At 39.0% G+C, this 17,782-nt stretch overlaps 1 protein-coding gene across 6 annotated transcripts in view; it reads right to left on the bottom strand.

Moving 5' to 3' along the window:
- TRAF7 (TNF receptor associated factor 7) overlaps nt 1-17,782 on the bottom strand; it is a 39,780-nt gene that overhangs the window by 17,066 nt on the left and 4,932 nt on the right. The window contains exons 1-6 of one of the 6 annotated variants that reach the window (XM_072417509.1): nt 14,037-14,274; nt 8,664-8,778; nt 6,847-6,904; nt 5,774-5,865; nt 4,130-4,246; nt 593-685 (exon numbers count right to left, since the gene is read on the bottom strand). In XM_072417509.1, the coding sequence (XP_072273610.1) occupies nt 593-685; nt 4,130-4,246; nt 5,774-5,865; nt 6,847-6,904; nt 8,664-8,741 (438 nt within the window). In that variant the 5' untranslated portion in view covers nt 8,742-8,778; nt 14,037-14,274. Of the gene's footprint in view, nt 1-592; nt 686-4,129; nt 4,247-5,773; nt 5,866-6,846; nt 6,905-8,663; nt 8,779-14,036; nt 14,275-17,782 lie in introns of those variants that run through there. The other 5 variants (XM_072417510.1, XM_072417506.1, XM_072417511.1 and 2 more) reach the window with 5 other exon arrangements.

Genomic DNA, 17,782 nt, shown 5'->3' with positions numbered 1-17,782 from the left:
ACCAAGGATCCTCCAGAGGTTGCTAGGGGTTCCTTGAGCCAGCAGGTCAGTTACCTCTGACACCAATCATGGATTTTGGCTATTTGTAAAGGTGATATTCTTTCCACTGGTCAATGTAAGAGGCATTCATCCCACTGACCACCATGCTAATGTACAATGAGCTAGGCATATCATCAATAAATATTAATATATTTATTAATATTTATTTATAATATTCCCTTAAACCTGAAATCCATTTCAAGAGTTCTCCCATGTTAAAAGGTTGAGAAAGACTAAATTATCAAGGTCACATTTAAGATTTCATTTGTGTTATAAACCCAGTTTGTATTTAATATTAGTAAATTCTTGTTATTACTGTGACCTTTAGTCAAAGCCAAGTTTATGTTACCTACATATTTTTTTGTTACCCTCAGGGGGGAATGTTTAAACCCTGAAATGTGTTGGCTTTCATACTTAGTCTTCTACTTGATTTTACCTTTGTATGTGGACTTTAAACTTCCATCTCAGATCCACTCCTTCACAACACAAACCAAAACTCTTTTTATGCTTATGTATAAAAACAAAGAGAAGGAGCACCATGAATTCTACTCACCCCACAAGTAGTAATGACTGGATCTTTGAAGACACTGCAGCACAACTGACAGCACAGCTTCACAGAGGGCTGCTCTGCAAACACTAGTGGGTCCTGCAGGAAAACAAAACACAGGGGCTATGAGACAATGACGTACCACTAAGCAGGCACCCTGAAATCAGACATCATACATCACCATTCGTCATCATTCACTCACCTGTATGTCAGGACTGCATGAGAACACTAATCTGCTAATAGGGGTTTAAGACTAACTCTACCCAAAATGATTTTTCAATTGCAAGCCAATAGTTAGCTTACCGCTTGACATAGCAATGACTAATTCATCAGCTAGTGTTTGTTTTCATATGAAAATGTGTCAGTGTCTTGCTGCTGGTTATTCTGCATTAGGCTAAACAATATTTTTAGGATCACTAAATGACTGATCAGGGAAAATTGCTATCATTTGCAATGAGGGAGAACTCTGCTCTTTCTCCCCCCCCCTCCCTCTGAAAGAATTGAACAGAGCTGTGTATACAGCACTCGTTCATTCTACTGTCACAGAAAAAAATCATGAGAAAATTTGGCATGTGTAAATTGCTTAACAGCACTTGTAATACTGATCGAAAGTGTGCATAGTGTGGTAATTCTGATGAGGATATCTCAACACTGGGGTCCATGTGTGAATCAGCATGCTACTAGCAGGCTGTGAACTATTGAATTATATAAGATAAATTTTCTAATTCTGGATTCAATACACTTGCACATGTTTGTTCCAAGAGGTCAGAAACTTATCAAGCACGGATAAGGATGATACATACAAACGCTTTGGAGAAATAAATATATATATATATATATATATATATATATATATATATCAGTGTTCTCCCTGGCCCCTTTTAGCCCTTGGCCCCTTTGGGCACACCTCCTGCCACTTTTATCAGTTACCATCCGCCTGTTTTTGGGTGGTTACTGAAAAGTTGGGTCACAATACAAAGGCCACACGCCTACAGCTATCTACCACCCAACTTAAAAAATATTCTAGGAAAAATACCATGGGCCTGATTTATTAAAGTTCTCAAAGGCTGTAGAGGATTCACATTCATCAGTGAAGCTGAATGATCCAGCAAACCTGGAATGGATCTGGTCCAGGATTCAAAACATTTGCTAGCAAATAGCAAATGAGTTTGAAGAAATCCATATGGATTTATGGATCACACAGCTCCACCAATGAAAGTGTATCCTCTTTAGCCTTGGAGAGCTTTAATCAATCAGACCTTATGCTCCAGCATATTAGACAGCGCTGATTATATATATATATATATATATATATATATATATATATATATATATATTTCATTCACCTCCCACAGTAAGCAGATGGCAAGCTCCAAGCAACAGCACCAGCACACTGGAGGATTTTAGTGGCTGTTGGACCAGAAATGTGACAGAAATGGACCAGAAAAGATCAGATTACACAGTCTGTTGAATGATTCAGAGCAGGACCGTCTGAGAGAAGCTACTATCTAGATTACTCGCTAATGTACAGCATGCCAACACAGACAATTAGGAGTCACAGATGTACCTCAAATTAAATGTTTTGTCTGAAGATTAAAATTTTACACAAACTGCAATACTCATGATAAAAAGGATCAACTAAACATGCAAAAAGCATAAAACTGAACCTAAAAACAACATAAATGGTATACAATGTAAAACTGTAGCCATTTATAAACTATGTATATATGTATGAATGTATGTGTGAAAAGGATATGTGACATTTTATGCTTCTCCTGTGTAGCTATGCACAAGAAACTGTTCTCCGCTACCATTCACTGGCAACATTCCCTGTTGAGTCTTTTAATAGACTTGAACAGGAAGTGTGATAAGCAGGAGGACAAAGGCCCAGTTACCATGACAAACCTATCTAATCTATCTTCATGTCTGATACACATCTGGATATTGTACACATATTAATGGTGATATTAATAATGACAGCTGGGACTGGGGTATCCTGTGTTTTACGTTTAGCAATCAAAGGGAATTTCCATTTTCAGATGAATGCAATTCATTGGTCTGTTGAGAGCTTTGCTGTAGATTCAACATTCTGGATCTTCCGGCATAGCTGTATATATTTGCTGTGTTGGGGTGTAAATCAGAGCTGTTGTGTTCCCAGTTTTTGTTGCCATAGAACAGTAACTCCTTATAATTATGTCAGCTTTCAACTGCCCCGCTATGTTTTGTTCCAACGTCCTAATGCCCACCCTTTTAGCATACCTCAATTTTCCATCATCTTTGTATTATGCCTAAACTGTCCAGTGCCCATATATTGTGTCCCAACTTTTCAATATCCGCCCAAAAACAGCCCGGTGGTTACTGAAAAGTACCGGGTAGTATGCCCGGCTAAAAGGGCCTGGGGAAAGCACTGCGCCACAGGGAGGCACTGCAGAGGTTAGCAGTATCCTACGCTATGTTTATCTATGATTTTGCTGATCTACAACTGGTGCATGGGGTACAAAAATATTCTAGGTGGATAATTCATGTTATATACTAAAATATCAATGCAACAGATCTAGCTTGGGAATATTGTGTATAGCACCTACATTGATTTACAGTTTTATCTCAATTGCCACTCTACTAAAAAAAAACTTACACTAAGTGTCCTACCACTTATAGTGACTTATCTTAAAGAACAACTGCAGCTTTGGTATAAGTTGTTCCTTTAATCATGCCTTACCCCTTCCTTATGTGTAGCTTCCCCTGGGTAAAGAGCAATCTCTGTCCTTCCCCTTGAGTGATTTTCATTCTACAGCCCTGCCCAAAGCCACATAGCCTTTCTTGTGAAAGTGTCACCTCTGGGGCCCTTTATCCTGTGCATACCATGCATGCTATGGACCCATTTCCTCCAGAGGAGAGTCGCAATCATGATGGCTTCCAATGTTCCTGCAGTGCAAAACTCCCTATAGGAATAAATGGGGCTGAAGTGCACATTTGGACTAGATGTTTTCAAAAGAAAGGCTGTGCCACTCTGGGTAGGGCCACACAGTTAAGATTGCACGAATGGGGAGGAAAGGAAGTAATTTACCAGGTGGGCCGACCTTATGGGTGTGGAAGCATGTCTTAAAGGACAACTTGTACCAAAGGTGCACATTTAATGCCCACAGCTGCTTAACAAATATCAGTAACTAAAAAACTATTCAATAAACTGTTAATATAACCAAAAACCACCAATCAAGATATACTTACGTTTTCATACTAGACACTATACTTAAGTTTTTATACTAGTCATTGTTTTTATACTAGTCCTGCTAGATGAGCTCCTGGGTATATGAAATGTTATATTACATAAAAGTAGGGTATTAATATACAGGGGAATTATCTGTTCATTTGCGGGACTGTATACAAGAACCTCTTGAACATCAACACCATAAAATCCGGTGGGCCCTTCACTGGGAAGTTTATGCGGAACTTTGCGTCCAGAGAACACTATAGGATGTGTCTATACATGAAAATTCCTGACTACTTACAGATTCTGTGACAGCGTTAAGATTTTCTCCTTACCGGCTCTTCTTCTTCCTCGTGAAGTGAAAAGTTGGAACGTAAGGGCATGCTGGATTCTGAATGAAGAGAACGCACCGATATGGCAGAATCTGAGCGACGAGAGGTGCTAATTGGAGGCTGGAAAAAGAAAACAAACCCAAAAAGGGTTGAGATAAAGCGTAGCTGAGGTTCCTGATGTGTGCCAAAAGTGCTGACTGCGAATCTTAGGCATAAAATAATCCAAATGAATGTCCACACACCATGCTGGGAACTGGAATGGGGTATGTCCAATAGAACGCCATTATTTATCCAGCACCCTTGGTTTCTTTCTGTATAGATAATGCTTACATGTTGCCCAAGGATGACATGACAGTTCTGCTAAGAGCTGCTAGTTGGCCGGTTCTAGGTGCTGTGGGCTACATTTGTAGTCTGATGGACACCCAAATTGCAGGCACCGCTGAAGTTGCAGCACCCTACGGAGAGCGATTCAGTGACTGCTCCAGGCTTAGTCCTGCCAGCAATGTCCAGAGTGTATATGCAGACACTTCCTCCTATTGAATTCAGGCTGCTCGGCTGCTTCCTGCTGGAGATGTGAGGAGACTAGGGAAGGAGGGGATATACCCAACGTGTGGGAAGGGGAGGTGGGGGATGAATGGAGAATATATATCGGCAAAGATATTCCCACTGGGACTATGCCAACACTTCTTAACTCTTTTGCAGCCAATGTGGTTTAAAGAACATCTCCAGCCAAATATTTGTTTCTAATTTTGGATAGTGTGTGGGGAAAAGAAGAACCTTTGTCAGATATAAAGAGGAAATACTAAAGCTGCGTACACCCTTCCAATTTTTGTCGTTGGAAAGGATCTTTCACGATCCTTTCCAACGACAAGGGAGTGCACGATGCATGAACGGTGCTGTACATACAGCACCGTTCATGCTCTATGGAGAGGGGAGGGGGAGAGCAACGGAGCGGCACCCTGCTGCGCGCTCTCCCCTTCCCTTTCATTAGGATCGGCTGTCGTCCATCGTCCGTGGATCCAGCAGGTCGGTCGTCCGGACGATGGACGACACCGACTGTACACACGGCAGATTTTCGCCCGATAATTGGCCGATGCCGATTATCGGGCGATAAAAATCTGACGTGTGTACGTAGCTTAAGTAATTAAGCCATCCAATGCTGAAGTCACAGAAGTAGATATTTAGTGTCACTGTACTAACAACCTCCATTTTCACTGTCTGTGCTGCTAATAGAGCAGCATTGGATTTCTAATAGAAAAGTGCAATGGAGTTTGACTGTGCTGCCTGTAATGTAACAGAACCCACCCGAAACACATACCTGCTCTCGTTCATCACTACGGTCTGTGTTATAATGCTTATGTTGAGGTATCTGATTATTAGCACAGGGTTCTGGAGTTTGCAAGCTAGAACATTACCACTCTAATAAAAAGATTTTCTAAATAGAGACATATAGCGCCTACTATTTTACTGCTACTTGACTTTCTGTTTAGCATTTGCCATAAGACTTCTGCTTGAACTTGCAAAATTGCAAAGATTGCCTGGCTCGTGGGAATTGTCCAGGCCCAACTACGCATTCTTTTTGCCAGATGACAGTCATGTGCTCCACAGAATATACAGATGGTAATCAGATCTAGATTTCCTACTCACCATAACATCATCTTCATCCCTGGGTGAAAACGCTAAAGTGCTGGAAGTCGATGGTGTTCTGCGATGCTGTTTAAATGTACTCGTACCATCAGCTGCAAGATAAACAAGTGGGACGGCGTCATTAATGTAGTCACTGGCACCCAGTCTGGGTCTTTAGGGTGAAATCACATGCACAGTGTAAGGTAACAGAGAAAACTGCAATGAACTTTTTCCAGCTCAGATAACATTTGTACAAGCTTTTAAAAGACTTGAAATGCTCACACAAGTGCACTTCTTGTATCTAGGCACTTCTTCATATATCTTTAGTATCATAGCTGTACTTCTGCAGTAGGACTTATAGTAATATGCAATTTTGAAGTGAGATTTGACTTCATGGCTGTGCTCACTGTTCTCCTTGCTGGATAGGAATCTGTATCTAAGGACCTACAGCGCATGTATCTCCATGCGTCTGCTTAATTCATTCTGTGGCTTGACCACCTCTCTACTTCTTTTCATTACCCCACCAGATATAAGAAGGGAAGCTAAGACATGGGGAAGCTAAGCTCTGTCTCTATTACAGTAGATGCCTCCTCACAAAGAAACAATGCAGAACAAGGCAATGTGAAGGAGCAATACGGAAAAGATCTGCCACAGGGAGACCACAGGCAATACTGGTGACCACTGCCTCTGCTTGCACAGCTTCCACACTTCAGTTTCTTTTTTTTTTATTATTATTAAACAGGATTTATATAGCGCCAACATATTACGCAGCACTGTACATTAAATAGGGGTTGCAAATGACAGACTAATACAGACAGTGATCCAGGAGAAGAAGACCCTGCCCTGAAGAGCTTACAATCTAGTAGGGGGACAGACGTACAATATTTTCCCTAAAGAAACAAGCAATAATTGAACAATGGTTACTATACTGTTTGTTAAAATTATTTGAACTAAGTTCCTAATTTTTCATACCATACAATATGACATTTGCTACAAAGATGGATATTTGGACTTTTGGAATGGATTTTTTATATTTTTTTTTAACTACACATCATCTACAAAATACCAACTACACATAATTTACCATAACCTACCTTTAGTAATTGTTGTAACTGCTGTAAATGCTGACCCAAATGTAGTTTCCATTCTGGTCTGTAACATAACAGAAATGCATATGAAAAATCAACAGCCTAACAAATTGTGAGAAACACAAAGTGAGAGAAGAAAGCAACAGGAATTTCATCAGAAAGAGCTGCCAGGAGCAAAAATAGCTAAAAGTAAGAAAAGAGATCTAAGACAAGGAACAAGTACAAGGATACAGTTCCGTAGCCAAATGGCTAAAATGGAAAACAACTAAAATATCTTTCTAATTCTGTATTAGTGTAAAACTGGTCAGTTTTTTTTTTTTCTTAACTCTTAGTATCCTATTGGGAAGATTTCCCCTCACTTCCTATTCTGCAGACACAGCAAGAAGTAAAAAGAAAAAAATCTCTCTAAATACCTCCTCATAGATATCAGTTGTCAGAATGGGTGTCCCCATTGCAAGACGGGGAAACCCCTAATGCTTGTTCTGGGGACAACTCTAAAATTTTAGATTTTCTGTCTCACTGGAAACAGTAAACAGGACAAATAGAGAGGCTGTAGACTGCAGACTGTAATAAAAAACATGACAGAAGTTTCTAATCCATCACAATTCTTTACAAAACTAAAAAAGGAAATGTTTGGCTTTAGATAAACTTTAACTAAGCCAGTAGGGGAGATGATGGTCCTAGGAAATAGAGCGAACCATTCAGGCGAGAAAGGAATGCAAGTCTCAGGAGGGAAAATGACATCATGGTTTACAGAGGAGCCAAGGAGCACCCAAGCAGAAAATTACCATCAGGCAAAAATAAAACACAATAAACAGGAAGTAAATAAAGGAAAATAGAAAAGGTATGTAAAGGGGATACTGGTAGTGTCAATAAAAGGGGACAAGGAAAGTGAATATATGCAAGTCATGTGGACAGGATATGGGTATTTAAGTATCTACATCAGTGTTTCTGAATCAGGGTTCCTCCATAGGGTGCTAGGGGTTCCTTGAGCAATGAGCAGTTTGTGCCTCTCGGGTAAGTTTAACAGACAAAAATTATCTTTTTGGTTATCTGTAAAGATGACATTCTTCCCAATGGCCAGCAATGTAAGAGACATTCTTCCCAATGACCACTACACTAATTTTCCTGTGAGCTGTGGGTATAGTAATTATAGGAGGGGTTCCCCGAAGACCTGAAAGTAATTATGAAGGTTTCAACCATGCTAAAAAAGTCTATAAAAACTGATCTACATATTCCTAACAAGCAGTAAATGAGCATTAAAATAAGCCATCCCTGACCACTATAGCTGCAGGAACTGTGGAGCCATTCTTCCTAACTACAGAAATGCTGAAGTACTTTCTTAACAGATCAGCTCCCAGACATGGAACCCCTCCAAGACTTAGAATTTGTAATGTAAGCACAAAGCAGGCACATGGAAAAAAGAAGGGGAGAGAATGTGTAGACCTGACTTAACAAATGCCAGTCCTTTTCTTCTTTACTCTGAGAATCAATTGCTCCACAGTGTTTGAAGCTACAAAGGTCAGTAAAGGTTTCTGTTAAAACGTATATACCATTTGTTTAAAATAAGCAAACACTAACTTGTTTAAAAGAATGAAGTTCTAATCAATGATGACTGCAAATGATATGAAACATTTGTCATGAGGAAACTGATTCGGGATTGGCAAGACTCTGATAATGAAATGTGTGGGTGACTCAACGGTGGAAAAGTGTGATGATTGATCTGTGGATACAGTATAGATCAGCCTGAGGTTTCTATTGTGAACTATTGGAGTGCATGGCACAATAGAAATAGCATAGAAGTGGGGAGGAAAGGCTGGTACCCCGTCTGTGTTTTCTGGTGGAATGTTCGTGGTACCAGCTGAAAAATGATTGAATCGTGGATTCTTACTCGATGTCATAATCTACGTTGGCATTTCATGGCAGTGACGCGGTCGTCTGTAGAGAGAGAAATCAGAATGAGACCATTACAGTATTTTACAGGCTTCTAAAATGTAAGCAGATACCCCCCGACAAAAAAAAACAAAAAACGAAATGTCATAAAAGCCAGGTCCTGCCAATATATCTTGCTGGATGTAGATCTGTATTCAACGTATATAGCCACATACTAATGTCATTTCACAAATTCTGTCAATATTTGTAAAAATGCATATACCACATCACGGGTATGCATCAATCATTGTTACATGACCAGGAATTTAATGAGAAATTAAGACTTTATTGGTACAAACCTTTTATAAAATCATCATAATGAACAAAAGAATCCAAAAGGGCTTTTTCTGGTTGTATTTATAAAAGAGAAGAATTGGTTTAATAATTTATCATCCTATACAAATTACATCTCGCATTTTAAATTCATTACATTCTGGGTTATATTGATCTTTATTTTTCAAGCACAGAGGACAGTAATTTATTCTACTTGTTTTAAATTATTCAAAAGTACACCCGGCATACAAATTATATATAACACCACACGTTTCGCAGATCCTCTGCTTCCTCGGGGATAGTACAGAATACATTGAGGATAGGAAAATGAAGGCTCGATTACAGAACAACCAATCAATAATGATATTGGTAACTTAGAAACAATTAGTGAATGCAGACGGATAAAACCAAGATTTTAATTTAACTTTCGAGTAGCCAATTTACAAACAATTTCTTTCTTAGATATGATCTTAGGGGGTACAAAGAAGGTGTAAAGTCTAAATTAGGTATCCATATATACTATAAAGTAGATTTTTTAATAATTTATCTATCATAGGATCAAAAAATGCTATATCATTACCAAGATATTCATTTTTTTAGAGAATAAATCTATGACTCTGGAGCAGTGCGATCAGGCAGGTAAGAACAGTTACTACCTGCCTGATCATAGATTTTTCAAAGTGGGACATTAGTTCCACTTTAACTGTTAGTCAAGGGAGATCATTTCATTTTAAATTTATTTTTTTTTAGATTTATTTAATTTTTCCTAGCATCATCATAGTCTAATGTCCTGAACATAGTCTAGGATAGGAGGGAAATTAAATAACCTAAACTTTTTGGGTTGTAGAAGGAAACTGGACTGCCAGGAGGAGCCCACATAAACATTCACACATATAAAAAAGCCACCCATTGAATGCTAAACTGGTGCAAAACTGGCATTAAACTTTTAAAGAGGAAATAAACCTGCAAAATTCACCTGTCCCCATCCCTTCATCAAATTTGAAGCCAGGCCCTTTATTCTGCAGCCTCTGATTTCCTATTGTGTCTACAGGACAGGAAGTGAAAGTAAATATTTCTAATGGGACAGAGAAAGTACAGAATAAACTAACAAGGGTTTAAACCCTTCCCTACTCTATTCAAAACCTTAAAAGTTTTGGCAACACATACACTTGAATTGTTTAGTGAGTATAAACTTCAGAGTTCAAAGAACTGGCCCAAGGAGCTTGCAATCTGCATGTATGTGGTTCTGCACATATTGCTGTGAGCGCATGAAGCAGAACGATAGAGCCGAGCAGCATGGAGCAGCATTAAGCGGCAGGGGTCAGGACATACTCAGCAAAGATATGCTCTCTGGACTTTACATTCCTACAGCTTGTTCCTATTAAACAGACTTGGAAAGAGCCCACGTGGAGACAACACTAACAAACACAGCCAGTTTCCATGACACGATTACAGACCATATGCTTGTATTTCCCAACATGTACAACACAGATATGTGTCACGTACACAGCGCCGAGAGGAAGTGGCTACTAAGAACCTTGGAGTGACAGACACAGTACATAGAAGAGATCTTACATATGTTAGGGGAGTGAAGAATTCAGCAGGGAATGACCAAGCAAGTCAATAAACTGCTGAAGAGATACATTGGTTCCAGGATTTTGTGTTCTGCATTTAATCACCTTCAGATTGCGTAAGCTAGTACACATGAGAACATTTCCAACCAGCTTTTAAAGGAATTTATCAGCTCAGTATTAGTAGGAGACTGATGTTTTCTGTTTCTATTGGTTGCAGATATACTGGATGTGTTATATATCAGTCAATAGTTGTCCTGTGTGTATGAGGGATCAGGAATTGTATCAATTTCTAACCAAGAAAAATGATCCAAGGAGCAAAATCTTGTAAATGTGTGTGCACAGTGATTTAAGGTTTCCGATCAATCAGAATATTGTTTGGTTTGGTTGGTGGAGAAAGTGAATCTACTTATATGTACCGGTCCTAAAGCCTGCCAGTTTGACATTGAACTTTTAAAGAGGAACGAAACCTGCAATGTTCACTGGTCCCCATTGCCTCGCAGAGCCCAGAAAGTTCTTTCTTCATCTTTTCCTGCAGACGATCTTTGGACATTTTTGATTGTCCATGCTGGGATGATGTACGCCCCACACAGGTGTCCAGGAGTTCGTTCATTTCCAGTATGCACAGGGAAAGCTGGGATTGCCTGCATGGGATATATCCAGAAATATCCCGAGCGATGAGACAGCTAGGAGGGATTTGTTGCAGACAGGACATTGCTATTTCTGCAATAATGACCTCCATGATTGTGTGTTCTTAAAAGTAGAACTTTAGTTTTGCTTTAAGTTGAGCTGTATGCAAAGTTCTCATGATCTCTTAGATTGTAAGCTCTTCGGGCAGGGTCCTCTCCTACTACTGTGTCACTGTCTGTCATTTGCAACCCCTATTTATTGTACAGCGCTATATAAGTACTGTTGATTATTATTAATAATCTCCTGTATTTAGCCCAAGAAGGACTTTCATGGAGCCTCCACAAAGGACTGGAAACTTCAGCACAGCTTAACCTTACTTCCCCACGTAATGCTTCCTGTGAAATAATGGAGGAAGGAGATGCTGACCCAGGATAAGGTCTGGAGAGAAAAACTGATAAAGACACTTGTATATGACCCTCTAGCAGAGCTTAGTCACAAAGCAGCTCCACTAGGGGCAAAAAGCGTTAGCGATTTGACTACTTCCTAATTGTCACTCCACCTGTTTGTTTTGGACCTCAGCGTGGCTCTGCTTATATTATATATATATATACATATATATATATATATATATATATATACATACATACAACATGCAGTGGAGAATTGACAGAGCTCTCATGTGCATGCACCATTGGCTGGGATACTTCATCTCTTCTTTAATAGCAATATTACGTTTACCAAACATTTTGAGAATAACATGACCTGTTGATGGCTATAAAATGTTAATGATTAGTGTCTTTCGAGAGAACTTAGAAGATAAATTGCTCCACAGTGCCTGCATCTACTTGTTATACATTAATGTCACTGCTTCCTATGCACAATGTCTGAAGTCTGAGTACACTTCTACTTTTACGTCAGACTGCTAAGACTTAGCCTATACATTCAAATTCCACTGTCAGGCTCTGCAGTGGCTCCCAATTATCGTAATAAATGGAAGGGCCTTAACATTCGGTGGTGATGTTGCAGTGCGTTTACTGCTTCCTCACATCAGGACTTTCTTGATTGGTTGTCCTGGAATGACGCAACTCCTGCACATGTGCACATGCATCCCGCCACATGATGTGCATGAACAGCTCGGTGTAAATTGTTGAAAAAAAATCAAAGATTTTATTTTTCTTAGTTCCCCTTTAAATAGAACATGAGTATCACCCCACGCACAAGAATAGATAGCAAAAAAGAATTATGATGCCATTATATCTATATTACACATACAGTAGCAAAAAGTCAAGAAGATAATTTTTTTCCCAGCGAATATGAACGTTTGCAGCTTTCCAGTGAACAATGGTTACTATGGAAGAACCGTTATTCTTTTATCTTTTACAGCATGTGATGTTTCCAGAAAGACCGTTCACAATCAAGTGCAACACACAAGTCATGATACTGAGATATAAATACAAGCAAAGAACACATTCTGTAATGTGTTCATATACATGTAATTGTTCATATACATTGTTAGTGCCGTATGCACATCCTTCATCTGCTGCTCATCAAACAATCAATACAGATTTCACCTAATTGGTCTTATTTATTAACACTCTCCATGAATGCTGAAAATCATGGGAGAACCTAGGTGATCCAAACAATTTACTTAAAAATATTTTATTAGTTGGCAAATGTTTTAAATTTATTTTAAGTTTGCTGGATCACCCAGGTTCTCCCATGATAGTCTACCAATGTGTATACGTACCTACACACAAATTTCTGTTAACCTTGGAGGGTGATTTAAAAAAGGTTTTCCCCTCAAGATTCACACATTTATCTTTGAAACATGAGTAAAATTTGCCGAAACCTTGTGTGAAAACATTTCAAATAATTTTCCACTGTACAATTTTCTCAGATCAGCTTATCAGCTTTACTATTCCGTGGTGCATAAAATAAAAACTGTAAACTCAAAAGGGTCCCTATTTTGCCATTAGAGACAACACAACAGTCTACGTCAAAAATATTCTCATGGTATGGGCTCGCCATATGTTGGTAGAAGTTTACAAACCTCTTACTAATGGTTTGGTTGTCACTGGAAAGGTCCATGAGCAGCCAAGGCAAAAAGTCCAAAGCATGTCCCACCTATGAGCCACAAAAGAATAGGTTGCACCCCTCCTGCTGAAGAGCCTGAGACAGCCGAGGTCTCCTCTGCCTATCCCGGGTCCCCATCACACGAGGAGAAATCTACCAGACGTAGGCAAAAACAGCAACATAAACCTAAAATAAGGCTAAATGCTTTCTTGCTAGATGCAGAACTCCTGGCTATATTTCCACTTTAAACACAAACCTGGCTTACATGCAATAAATAAAAATGTCAAAACGCTAGAAATAGACTGACCCACACCAGGTGGTACAAGCGTTCGCCGATATGTTGTTTTGTACAGTTAGGATATATTGCTTGGCAGTCATCAGGGAATGTAAAATGATGGTTACCAGTATGCCAATGCATTCTGCACCTTGCATCTTAAGTCCAAAAAGCTGGCGATGTAAAAGATAAAGAAAGCAGAGTACAGGCAATATCTAGCCATGTCTAATTCTATAAATTGCCGCTCTGTCCCTACAAATCTTTTGATTGCCTTCCTGGCAGAAAGCAGCTGAATTCTTTCAGTTCTGATGCTATGCAGTCTCGTTACCAAGCAGAAGTGCGCCAAGCTGACTCTCACAGCACAAAATGATTATCTATTGAATATCAAATCTTTTCCCTGGCAGATTACATGGAGTTTATCGGCTATAACAGATCAGACTTACCTCTCAGGCAAACTCTAAACTCTCCCAGGAAACTCCGCTCTCTACACAGTGGATTTCACAACCCAAGTCTGTGTGCTGACCGTGCGGCAAGAGAGAGTGATGTAAACAGAAAGGCATGTTCAGCAGTGGGCGACAAGTTAGTGAAACTGGAAAATCCCTTATTCTGTCCAATCAGCAGCCTGGGAGCCCGGCCAGAATTCTAAAACCTTCAAGCTTTTGGGTTTGCTTGATCTGGATCAGACATAAGGCAAATACGCACGTCTCAGGTCAATAAACCCAGTGTAAGCCTTCCCAGCCAGGGAATAAAAGTTTGTGTATGCAAGGCATACCTGAGCCTTCTCCCAACCAAATACACAGGACAAAAATATATTTGTCTTATCACTGGAGCAAAGATAATATACATAAAAAGAGAGCTCTACTCAAATAGCCATTACATGTATCTAATACAAGGGAAGGTGTCCTTCCTCACATCTTCATTCACTTCTTTACTCCTTCTCTTTACTTATTCCTTCTTACTTCCACTACTTTTTTTTCTTTTCCCAGCTTTCACATTCTATTTCCTTTCTCAATCCTTTTCATGTTCATTGTCCCTTCTTTTCCAATACATAGTTCTTTATCCTTTCATCTTACCTTTTTTCTACCACTTCTTTTCTTATATGATTTTTTTTCACTCGCTTTTTACATCTTTTCTTTTCCATCCTTACCCTTTTTCTTTACTTTCACTTTCTTACACCTTCCCTTTTACATTTTTGCTCCTTTGCTTTTTTCTATTACTTTTTCCTTCTTTATTCTCTCCCCCATCCGTTCTCATATGATTTTTTTTTCATTCACTTTCTTACATCTTTTCTTTTACTTTTTTTGCTCCTTTGCCTTTTTTCTTTCCTTTTACTCTTTATTTTTGTTACCATCCTTGTTTCCTTTTTTCTCATTCTTTACCTTAACCTTCCCTTTATTTGATTCCCATTTATTTTTTACATTACTTTTATGAAGCCCTCCTTTATCCTCCCTTATTCTCCCAGCTGTCCATTCCTATATGATTTTTTTTTCCATTTTCTTTTTCATTCTTACTCCTTCCCTTTTTCCTCATCTTCACTTTCTTACATCTTCTTTTTTACTTTTTTTTACTCCTTTTTTCCTTCTTTGCACCTTTTCTTTTCCATCCATACTCCATCCTTTTTTCCTTACTTTCACTTTCTTACATCTTCCCTTTTACATGTTTTGCTCCTTTACTTCTTTATTTCCTTATACCCTTTATTTTTGTTACCTTCCTTCCCTCCTCCAATGGCTTACTACTGACTTCCTCACTCATAACCTCCTCACACGCACGGCTCCAAGACTTTTCTAGAGCTGCCCCGACTCTCTGGAAAGGTCTTCCTCATCCTATTCGGCTTGCTCCTACTTTCTGCTCATTTAAAAGAGCGCTCAAAACCCATTTTTTCATAGTCACCTACCTGTCTTCTTTTGTCTCCTAAACCCTTACTACTTTCCACCACTCCATATCCCCCTCCTATTGTGTGTTACTTCCCTTATCTCCTAGATTGTAAGCTCTTCGGGGCAGGGTCCTCTCCTCCTGTGTCACTGTCTGTCGTTTGCAACCCCTATTTAATGTACAGCACTGTGTAATATGTTGGTGCTATATAAATGCTGTTTATTAATAAAAATACTAATAATAATAACAATAATAATCCTTACTCCTTCCCTTTTTCCTTCTTCTTTCTTAAACCTTCTCTTTTACTTTATTTGCTCTTTTCCTTTTTACCTTCTTTGTACCTTTTTGTAACCGTCATCATTTCCTTTCTCTCATTTCTTACCTTTCCCTTCTATTTCCTTCCCTTCCCTTATTTAATTACTTTAATGAATTCCTCCTTTTTCCTTCCTTTCTCATTCTATTTCTTTTTCTCCCCGTTTCTTTTTTTACTCCTTAGTCCATTTTCATGTAACATAACTATCTTTTTTTAAGTATAAGCCCAAGCAAAGAATGTCTCATTTTTGCTCCCATTTTGTGTTCTACATATACCCCTCTGACGAATATGAATAAAAAAATATCTTCTGATCCTGCCAGAGCTCCTACCTCCTGTGGTCCTTACCTATCATTATTTTTGTTGTATGGACAACAAAAACCCATTTTGCCATATATTACATTTAGAAGAAAGAGATTGCGAGGGAAGGGGACAGGTGAGTATTGCGGGTTTAATCCCTATTTAAGGCCACTGAAATGTTTAAACACATTAACCAACCAGTTATAAAATGTATTTGTAATGCTTTCCACAACGAATACAAAATAGGTAAAAATAATCAAGCTGGTTACTACAAGCAACACACTTAAAGTCAATGAGGTTTATCATTAAAGTTAAAGTATATGCATGCAGCTAAACACCTAAATATTGCATATTTACAACAGAAATAAAATTGTAATACAGTTCATAATATAAACCACCAGAACATAGTAAACTGAAGCATTCGCTGCACTGCAAACGCTGCAAGCCCTAAAACAAGGTGTGTTCAGGTACACTGGGGTTCAAAATAAATAGGAGTAATGCACACAATAACAGTTGTGAGGTCATCAACCACTATTGTCATAATGGACCTGGAGCTTTTTATTGAATCTTCCTACCAAAACACAAGCACGGACTATGGAAAGTTGTTTGTGATGGGAAGTCCTCTACCAGTAAGTTTTTGGTTCCAAACTTCACTCAACTAACACAAACACAACCAACCAAGCCCAAGACCAAAGTACTAACTCTATGCAGACAATTGGCCTGTTTTATTAAAGCTTTTAAGTTTGGAGAAGAAAGACTGTCATGGGAGAAACAATTTGCTATCAGTTGGCAAATGTTTTCAATCCTGGACGAGATCTATTTCAGGTTTGCTGGATTGCCCAGGTTCACCCATGTTAGTCTATCTTCTTCAGTCTTGAAGAGCTTTAATAAATCAGGCCCTGTATCTTTAGTAGCAACTGAAACCAGGACCCCAACATTGCAAGGAAGGTGTGCTAGTGCTGTAGCCACCATAGAAAAAAAGCTGATATTTATGAGGGGCTGAACGACAGGGATGCAACATGTTAACTCATATCAGCCATATCAGACCTATAGTCCTGCAATGACTGTGACTGTAAAGTTCCAGCTGAGTTACGCAGGGTGTGTCAGACCTCTGCAGAGAGACCTCTGTTTCCACACACACACAGCAAAGATCCTCCTCTATAGAATGCTGACAGGGGATAAGATCCTGTACTCAGGATGTGGCAGCTCCCAAACGAACAATCGCATTACCTTTTGATGTACATGGAATGTATCTTGATGGTTAAGGCTGAATTCATATGGGGCCGCTAAAGATCAGATAGCTAGTATCATTCTATTACCTTTACTATCCCCTAGCGGTAAGAGCTCTCATTCATGTAAATGCTTGCTGCTTGGGATAGCAGGAGATAACGAAGCAGATTGGTCACCACCTACCTGGGCCATGTGAATTCAGCTTTAATATTTTAGCGGATCGGTTCTGTGTTCTGTACCATGACTTACTATTAGTTCTGTATGGGTATCTGAGGTGTCCTGTAAATTATTTGCAGAATAACTACTCGCAACAAACATTTCCAAGAGCTCTGAGGTCATTTACTTAGAGTGATCATTTATTATAATAGGAGGTGGCATTAGTACATATTTTTGTTTTTAATGTTCCGTATCACACTGCCGGAGGAAGCATGAAATCATTAGGTGTGAATGGACTACAAACACAAATTAACAAAGTGC

Source organism: Pyxicephalus adspersus, chromosome 7, assembly GCF_032062135.1.
Source record: "Pyxicephalus adspersus chromosome 7, UCB_Pads_2.0, whole genome shotgun sequence".
Lineage (NCBI taxonomy): Eukaryota > Metazoa > Chordata > Amphibia > Anura > Pyxicephalidae > Pyxicephalus > Pyxicephalus adspersus.
Note: the sequence above shows the minus strand (reverse complement) of the source record. Positions and strands in the feature narration are given on the sequence as shown.